This window comes from Urocampus carinirostris, chromosome 16 (genome assembly GCF_059441175.1).
Source record: "Urocampus carinirostris isolate Australia breed hairy pipefish chromosome 16, RoL_Ucar_1.0, whole genome shotgun sequence".
Taxonomy (NCBI): Eukaryota; Metazoa; Chordata; class Actinopteri; order Syngnathiformes; family Syngnathidae; genus Urocampus; species Urocampus carinirostris.
Window position 1 is genome coordinate 19,520,040 of NC_142364.1, and position 9,958 is coordinate 19,529,997.

The window sequence follows — 9,958 nt, forward strand, 5'->3', positions numbered from 1 at the left end:
CCTCTGATGGTGTTGCGCACTGTTTTGTTTGTCACATGGGCTGAGTAGCTGATGCCTAGATGTTTTCTGTCACATCAAATCTCCATGGCCTGGATTTCATTTTCCAGTTATTCTGTGAGAGTCCATGTCTCGCAAGTGTAGAGGAAGCTGGAAGTAACTAGCGCTTGCATGAGTCTGATCTATGATTTTACTGCTATGGTTTTCAGCCTCCAAATGGGTTTACGTCTGGCAATTGAGGCTGTCGTATTAGCAATCCTGGCCATGATTTCTTGTTCTGACCCCTTTTCTGATATGACAGCTCGAAGATATTTAAATGTGGTGACAGGTTCAAGCTGTTGGTGGTTGATTGAAAGGTTACGATGATAACCTTGGTGGTTGTTGCCCATTACTTTTTCTCTGTGATGATTTTCTTCCATAAAGGGTTGATGCTTTGTGCAGGTGATTGACCAGATCTGATTTCCTGTTCTACCTTCAAAAATTTTTAGATTTAGATAATTGGATTCAATATGCATTGTGGATTACTTCAATACACGTTTGTGGAGGCTATTCAAATTTTATATGAAAAAAAAGATTAGCCACCTGTACAGACACCGACTCTACTCCTACATTAAAAACCATTCCATCCGGATTAGGCTGTTCCTTCTGTCTCACCGATTATGCCTTTAAGAAGCTCAATAGAGTCCACATTTCCATTTCGAGTTCCAAAACCAGTCTTTAATTTTGTAATTTAATTGATTCCTTCAAAATATCATGGGACTTTGATAATAAATAATTTTCATTCAAGAGAAGCAGCACCATGTCGTTCTAGAAGCGGGTGCCGGGGGGAAGAACAGAAGTCCAGCATGCATTTCCTGTCAACGTATACTTTGATTTGGAATCCGAGCACAAAACACAATAGAAAGGCCACCGCCTCCCCTCACTAATGCGTCCTCAGGAAGAGGCAAACATTCAACTCAGGGGCCAAAATACATTCCAGCAAAACTTTGTGACACAAACACAGGAGAGAATCTTTGTTTTTTTTCCATTTGATTTTATTACAAATCATAGACAAGAAACACAACTGTAAAAAAAAATATTCACAAATTCATTTTTATGTCAGGATCGAATGCATCATGTCCGAAAACAAGCACGCTACACAAACACGCACACAAACAAACACACACGTTGCCTGTCAAAGTAGTCACCATTTAATTGGGTTTCAGTCTGAAGACATTTGTCAACTGCCATCTGTCCGTGCGTCTAGACCCCCCGCTTGCATCCTTGTCTCCCCTTACTGCGTTGATCAGAGCCCGACACCTCATAGCAACGCACCAACACATAACCACACAAACGCGAATTTATTAACATACCGCAGGCTGCAAATGCCGCAGATGCTGACGTCTTGCCAGCTTGTCACTCCTCAAAACAAGAGAAAATTGCAGGGGTGGAAAGTAACCTGGTACTTATTCAGTTACTATACTTTAGCTATTTGGACTTGTCTACTTTTTATCTTGTAATATATTTATTTATCCATTTTCTGCACAGCTTATTCACTAGGGTTAAAATGTACAAATATTTCTGAGAAAAGTTTTCTGCAGCTAGGATACTCATCGGTCAAGATCTTGAGGATAGCAGCAACATGATGACTTGTAAAAAATAATGTTATTATAGCTCCTCTTTTTATTTTTTTAGTCTGTTTACAATGTTAGCAATGCTTGATAAAGAATGCTTGCTCTTGGTAGAAAAACACCATGATGCTCGTTTGAATGGGAGGGTTTTTTTCAAAGGGAAGAATCCGAAGTGCTTTTAAATCACACTTCTACTAAGAATGGCCAATACATTTGAAAATATGCCAAACTGTGAAATCGGTGGTCAGAAATTTGGTAGTTTCATTTGAAATACTCTAAGCGGGTACTCTTTATTTAATATATTCGCAAATATATTTATAAACTATCGTTAAACCATGCATTTTTTAATACTCATAAGTGAAGAAATTTGTATTTATTTTACATGACTCAAGCCGTAGAGGGAGCTGACATGATTGCCCCCCATCTTTCTTCTAAGGGTACCCCAAACAACAAATGAGAAGTTAACTGTCGCAGTTTGAGTCACCGGAGTTTATATTCCTTCTTGTGCTCTGCAGCACTCATTTTCGGTTTCACTAGACAATACAGCGACATTTAATGGTCTAATATTACACAGTGTCCCTTTAGAAGCTATTCAAAGCATTATCTTCCAGAATTACCCCCCCAAAAATTCCGATTTAAAATTTTGGGCTTTATGGGTATGCCCTAGTTCTACTTTCAGAAAGTTTTTTTTCCTTATTTAAAACATGTGCCACTCCATTCTTGACTTGCGGGTAACAACACAGAAATCGGAGATACATTCCACAGGGATGAACTTCATGTTTGGTCCCTTAAAAGTTATTGAGTAGTCTAAAAGGTGAGCACCGGTGTCCCCCGGGCTAGACCTTGGTCGCCAAAGACTGGGCTTCGGTCTTCTGGGAGGACAAAGAGCCCGCCGGGCTGGCGTGCAGGGACTTCTTGAGATGGAGCAAGCAGAGACACTGCGACCTGAAGCGCAAGTCGAAAAAAGCGTAGAGGAAAGGGTTGAGGCAACTGTTGACGTACGCCAGGCAGGTGGCATACGGGTGGGCCAGCAGCAGGAAACGTAGAAAAGCGCAGGTTGCCGGGAACAGATCCAGATAGGAGAGTGCGTCGGCGCTCTTCACCACATGGAAGGGAATCCAGCAGGCGGCGAAGACCACCACCAGCGTGGTGATGATCTTCAGGAGCCGGCGCTTGCGCTGGTCCTCCTTGCGCAGGGTGTTGAAGTGGCGGGTGACGGTGCAGCCTATAAAGCCGTAGCATATCATCATAGCCAGGAATGGAAGCAGGAAGCCCAGTGCCGATGAGGAGATGCTCAAACCAGCGATCCACAGGGCCTCTTGACGCTTGTCGGTCACCACTAAACCAAAGTCCATTGCGCAGGAGGTCCGATTGCTGTCCGGGTCATGCCTGGTGGTGCGGAAAACCAGGGTGGGTGCTGCTAGCAACCCTGATAGTGTCCAAATTGCAGCCAATGATGCTCGCATGTGGCCTCGGGTGCGCAGTTGGGTGCTAGACAGCGAATGCACGATAGCCAGATAGCGATCAAAACTCATGCAGGTGAGGAGGAAGACGCTAGCGTACATGTTGAGGAGCACTACATAGCTGCTGATCTTGCACAGGGCCACCCCAAAGGGCCAGTGGTAGCCCATAGCCGTGTAGACCGCCCACAGGGGCAGAGTCACAACAAAAGTCAGGTCGGCCAAAGCCAGGTTGCCGATGTAGACGTCTGCCGCCCGGCGCTTACCCTGCGCCCGCCACACGGTGAAGATAACCACGCCGTTGCCCGACAGGCCCAGGATGAAGATGAGCATGTAGAGAACCGGAATGACCGAGTAAGACGGCGTCCACTCCGAGTAGTCGCACATGGTGGAGTTCTCCAAGTCCTCGTAGCTGTAGTCCTCATCCTCATACAGGCTCTCTGTGGGCTCCATGACGTTTGCCTTAGGATGGCGATTGAGTGTGGAGTGCCGGCTGTGTGTTCGGCCCGCTCTTATACTCGGCTTACCCGCCCCCTTCTAAGACCTGACCCCTCCCAGGATGGCACCCACACGCCTTCTCTCCCCCTCCGGCACAGCACAACCTCCCACTCTCGGTGGAATCACACCCACTCATTTGCAACTCTCTCAAACATGGCAAATGCATTGCTGTTGTTTTCACAGAATAAAATGTATACTCAAAAAAAATTACAACGTATTTGAAATGTTTCATCATTCAAATAATATTTAGATTTGTATACACATGTTCATTTTTTAGAATGTAATTAAATAATCCTTTAACATGCTGTGATGCAACAACATAACCAGTAATAACCGTTTACGTCTTTTGCTTTGACGTATTACAGGCTCTTTGTCCAAAGAAGAAATTTGCTTTTCATATATTTTTGTGTTTGCCTTTAAATTATTTATTTATTCATTTTAATTTTTATGAACCTTTTTTTTACATTTTTATTCATGTGTATCTGTTTTTTGCCATATGCATTAATTAATGAATTCATGTTCATGGTTGACTGATCCTTTAACAACTACGGTTGTAAGGGCAACACTTCCTGTGCTGATTCTTGAGCAGTTACAGCCTGGTGGCGCCCATACCTCTCCAGCACATGTTTTGGGAGTTTGCTCCTCCACATGAAATACAGTACTTGTTTCCATGGTTAGCAAAAGCAGGAAATACACCACATTCATCATCTGGTTGCCGTTGTTATCGGTGTAAAGTGTCATCCCGCTCTTCAGATATGAGCCAGACGTCGGCACTGACAGGCAGAGGCGTGTGCCAATACTGATACTAGATCCTAAATCTATGGGGAAAAGCTATTTTGCCTTAAAATGTTGAGTATCACATCGTAAACACGCAATGTATCCCTTGTGGCGTTCAGATTTTTGTTGAAAAACAGATTTTGTGGCGACAGTTACATCCTTTGCTTTTGTAACACATTTAAGGCTGAAATGCTCTTGGCTTGTAAGGGCCTTTGCATTTTGTAAAACATAAATAATTTATTATAAGTTATGTGCATTACATTTTTCATACAGCACTTCATTCATTGTCTGAAAAGAACAATACAACCAGATTTTGACTCGATTTTACAGTAAAATGCTTTCGGTACTTCAAAACAAATCTATCTATCTATCTATCTATCTATCTATCTATCTATCTATCTATCTATCTATCTATCTATCTATCTATCTATCTATCAGATAACTATTTTTTATCTATCTATCGACCGTATCGGCAGTGGCTCAGGAGGTAGAGCGCTCGTCTTGGGATCAAAAGCAGTTTCGAATCCCGGTTCCTCCGTGTTACATGTCCAAGTGTCCTTGGGTAAGACACTGACCCACTAATGCCCCCAAAAAGCAGGTTAGCGCCTTACATGGCTGCACTGCCGGTACTGGTAAATGTGAAGCACATTGTAAAGCGCTATATAAAAGCAGATCATTTCATGTATATTCTTCTTTTATTATTTTACTATGTAACTATTTTTGCGAGTAAAACAAAAAAAAAAACATTTGAATTAGCAAAATGATCTGACATTGTAGATTTGAAATAATTCTCCTAATTTTAAATAGTATCTTTCTCTTCATAGTAAAAATATATATATATTTCTTATTTTATTATTGTACTGTATCACTTTTTGTCTGTAGTAAATAGAAATCGTTTAAATATGCAGTTATCCGATATCGTAGATTGCAGATCATTTTGCTTATTTTAAGGAGCATTTTTTATATTAATTTCTTTTTTATATTTCATATAAAAATATTTTTTATTATACTAATTTAAATTGTTTTTCTAGAAAAAAAATCAAAGTTTACAAGAAAGTCAGGTTAAAATATAGTAGAATAAGAAAAAGATTTCTGAAATGGAGAAAACCTTATTTTTGTGCATAAATCATTTAGTCATCTGTCATCTATTAAATGTATTTAGAAAAACATCAGGAGTAATTATATTGCTCATACAAGTTTGAGGATAGGATTACAGCATTAGAAAGCACAAAAAAGACTTCAATCATCTTCTCCCATGAATGAAAGAGAAAAGGAAAGATTTATCTAAACTGTGGAAAGTAAAAGCCCGCGTTGAAAAGCTTTTGTTTTTTTCTTGCCTGAAGCTGCGAAAGTCGACCTGTAGACATGTTTAGACACTCGGCCGCAAGTCACGCCCGGGCACGCTAGTTTCATTCCTTCATTTCCTTCATTTTAATCTCAATGCAAGAGTCGTAGTACTTGAACACCGATACAGATCAAGGCCAAATACTGCAGGGTCTTCACCTCCCGGCTAACGATCGCCTATGGACAAGCTCCGACGCGCGCAACTGCATATCTTAAATGAATCACAACTAGAAAATGGCGATTTCTTGATATTGTGTTTGAAGGCGATATGCCTTGTAGAACGCGATGGCAATATTTGGAAGATTGAGCAGGAATCAATTGGAACTAGAATAGCTGTGTGCCATCAGGGCATCACCCGAGTTAAGAAGCAAAACCATTTTTGGGTTACAGTTCCCTTTTTGGCAAGGTCGTTGGCATTTTCACCTATAGAGTGATGTAACTGATTGTTTGTAAAAGATTGTGATCCTGGCCAAACCTTTTCCAGCCTGAGAGAGTAGAATGTCTTTCTGGGAAAGCTGTCGAATCAGTCAAACCCAAAATGCAAAATCATTTGGGGCATTTTTCACATCTGGGTTAATCTCACTGCCTATAAAAGATGGTGTTGATGTTCAGTGTCGTTCTGGCCACGGAGAGTAGAATAGTAGAAAAGTACTAAAAAGTACTTAAAAGTACAAAAATATACTCAGAAGTGTCAGAGTGTCTTAAAGTGCTGAAAAGTATGAAATACTACAAATAGTACTGAAAATGTATAAATAGTAATGGAAATGTTGAAATAATAATTTGAATTCATCAAAACCGAAAGTTATTGAATATAAAGAATCTAAATTTGAATACAGCAAAATCAAGAATTGAAAAGTAGTTTTGTTTTGGGTTGGGGTTTGCTCCCCCACATGAAACAGGTTTCTATAGTTTGACTCAAATACAGCACCTTCATCATCTGGTCACGTTACATACAATTTAATGCTCGTTATGTAACGGTTACAAATGTCAGAAAAGATCACTCGTGATGGTTTATCCGCAAAAACTGCTGTCATTTTTCATACTTTTTTGCAACATCATCACAAAAGGCCTGTTTCAATTTTCAGCACATTATGGAAATTAAATCACCCTCTCTTGTGCAAAATTTTCCTGTATAAAGTAAAAAAAAATGTAGTTTTTTTTCAAACAATAATGTTTAAATTTGCTGTATATGTGCTATAAGGTGCACCTTGAAAAGGTTGTCATTTGTAAAGTATTTTTTTGTAATACAGTGCTGTAAAAAATATTCGCACCATCTTGATTTCTGTGTTGTTTTTTTTTTGCATATGTATCACTCGAAAATGTTTCAGATCATCAAACCAATTTTTATATCACACAGATAAAACTCAACAAAATGCAGTTTGAAATGTTGATTTTATTTTTTAAGGTTCCTCCAAAACTTCGGCCTATCTGGCCCGCGATGAAAAATTGCAGTGGTGGAAAAAGTGCGCTTGTTCTGTGAATTTGGAAAATACGGTAATTATGCATAAATGCAATTTTTTTCACCATATTTTCTATAAAGCGAGCTGGATTAGAAAGCAATCTTTTAAAATTCTGGCTACATTTTCGGTTTTAAGATGCACCATATTGTCTGGAAACTATGGTAATTATTCCCTACTACATTTTTTTTTCACCATATATTCTATAAAACGAGCTGGCACACTTTTGATATTCTGGCTTTCGTTTATTAGATGAGCCAATTGGAAATTACGGTAATTATAAATTATTTAAAAAAAAGTTTTTCTCGAAAGCGAGCTTGATTAAAATGCACAGTTTAGAAATTCTGGCTACATTTTTTTGTTTTTAGATGCGCTTATTGTCTGGAAAATAAGTCAATTATGCATTACTACATTTGTTTCTAGCATATTTTATGTAAAGCGAGCTGGATTATAGTGCACAGTTTAGGAATTCTGGCTACATTTTCCATTTTTAGATGCGCCTCATTGTCTGGAAATTACGGTAATTATGCATTACTACATTTTTTACCATATTTTCTATAAAGCGAGCTCGACTCTAAAGCACAATTTTGAAATTCTCGCTACATTTTTGCTTTTTAGATGCGCCGCATTGTCTGGAATACGATAATTATGTATTACTGCATTTTTTTTCACCTTATGTTCCATAAAGCGAGCTGGACTATAGAGCACAATTTAGAAACTCTGGCTACATTTTCGGGCAGCACGGCGGCGCAGTGGTTAGCGCATGTGCGGCACAGTTCATGTCTTGGGAACCTCCTGCGTGGGTTCAAATCCAGCTCCAGACTTGCTGTGCGGAGTTTGTATGTTCTCCCCGTGCTTGCGTGGGTTTCCTCCGGGCACTCCGGTTTCCTCCCACGTTCCAAAAACATGCATTTCAGGTGAATTGGCCGGTCCAAATTGTCCCTAGGTGTGAATGAGCGAGTGGGTTGTCTGTCCCCATGTGCCCTGCGATTGGCTGGCAACCAGTTCAGGGTGTCCCCTGCCCACTGCCTGATGACTGCTGGGATGGGCTCCAGCACCCCCGCGACCCTACTGAGGATAAGCGGTGCAGCTGAGGAGGAGGAGGAGGCTACATTTTCAGTTTTTAGATGCACGTATTGTCTGAGGAATACGGTAATTGTGCATTATTTTTTTCTACCATATTTTATCTAAAGCGAGCTGGATTATAATGCACAGTTAAGAAATTCTGGCTAAATTCTTGGTTTTTAGATGTGCCACATTGTCTGGGAAATACGGTAATTATGCATTACTGATTTTTTTTTACCATATTCTCTCTAAAGCGATCTTGATTATCATGCACAGTTTAGAAATTGTGGCCACATTTTCGGTTTTTAGATGCGCCACATTGTCTGGAATACGGTAATTATGCATTTTTACAATTTTTTCACCATATTTTCTCTAAAGCGAGCTGGATTATAGTGCACAGTTTCGAAATTCTGGCTACCTTTTTGTTTTTTTGTCTGGAAAATACAGTAATCATGTATGAGGAGCAATCTTTCTTGAGGGTCCCAGACGGAGCCTCTCAGTTCACACCTCCACATTTGGCAGCGGGCATTTGTGGCGCCGACCGAGGGACTTTTAGACACAACTAGTGTATCAGTCAACAAGGTCCAACTCTCAGCGCCGTTCCCCTCCTCCTTCTTCCTCTCATTAGCAGCCCTTTGCTCTCATCTCTTTCCCTTTTACCGCCTTATTCTCTCCCGAGACCTATTTTTCTTTAAACATTGTGATGCACACTTGAGGTATTAGATTTCCCAAAGATTGCGAGACAGAAGTCCAGCCAACGTGTTATCCTGAGATTTTGCACGTGCAGGAAAAACCTGTGAATAGATCAAAATTAAACTGTGTTCTTCTTCCTTTTTCAGAAAGAAAGAACAATATTTTTTTTGTTGTATGCCGTCCGAGTTTCCAGATGTGTCAATCCGTTTCAAGAGTAGATCGACTCTGTATTCAAAGTGCTAATTGGATTTTTAAATGAATACCATTATAGTCTCAGCTTTCACTCTTCACCTCCATATCCCATAACACCAAAAGGTGCATAATCACACTTTTCTACCATAATGAACACTGTCAGCTTAAATGAGACTTATCCTAACGTCTCAAAATTTTGGAGCTTGTGTCCCATTTTCAAAGGCCAATTACTAAAACATGTGTCAATCTTGCTTTTGAATTTGTCCTTTCAGCCCTGATTGCATTATCATGAAACAATAAGGTAGTTAGAAAAAAGTATTTAGACATAGAACATCTGGCACCAAACTGGAAAAACAGTCAGATTTTCTTCTCGTGTTTTTAAATTCCAATTGCTTGTCCAGTCTTTGAACGCACCACGAGCGCAGCGCAGAATTTGGCTGGTTGCTCTGCTTGAAAAAGGCAGTTTTTTTCCAAAAGGCGTCTAATTCCCTGGTGAGAATTGTTTTCTTATGTTATGAGAAAAGGTCAAAAGATATGTCAAAAATCAGCTTTCTTTTTGGTTTCGCTGACCCAGCAGCGTTCCCAGAAAGACATTCTACTGTCCCAGGCCAGAACGAGTTTGGCCAGAATCAGAATCTTTCACAAGTAATCAGGTCACTCTAGAGGTCAGAATGTTGACAAAAAAAAAAGAAGAAAAAACGACTCAGAATTTTTGGTTTTGCCGACTAAGCAGTTTTTCCATAAACACATTTCCTTCTTCCAGGCCATTCAATCTCGACACAATCTCTTGCAGATATTTAGAATGGGATAGTGTAATAATAGACTGCGGTCTGTGCAGCCTTTTGAGACTCCTTGTGAATAAGGG

At 40.0% G+C, this 9,958-nt stretch overlaps 1 protein-coding gene across 1 annotated transcript; it reads right to left on the reverse strand.

Annotated features, from left to right (window-relative positions):
* Positions 1-1,009: 1,009 nt before the first annotated feature.
* On the reverse strand, positions 1,010-3,538 carry LOC148350559 (apelin receptor B-like). The gene has a single exon (XM_088355804.1). The coding sequence runs from the start codon at positions 3,518-3,520 to the stop codon at positions 2,444-2,446; it is 1,077 nt and encodes a 358-aa protein (XP_088211930.1). The 5' UTR covers positions 3,521-3,538; the 3' UTR covers positions 1,010-2,443.
* Between the last annotated feature and the right edge of the window lie 6,420 nt (positions 3,539-9,958).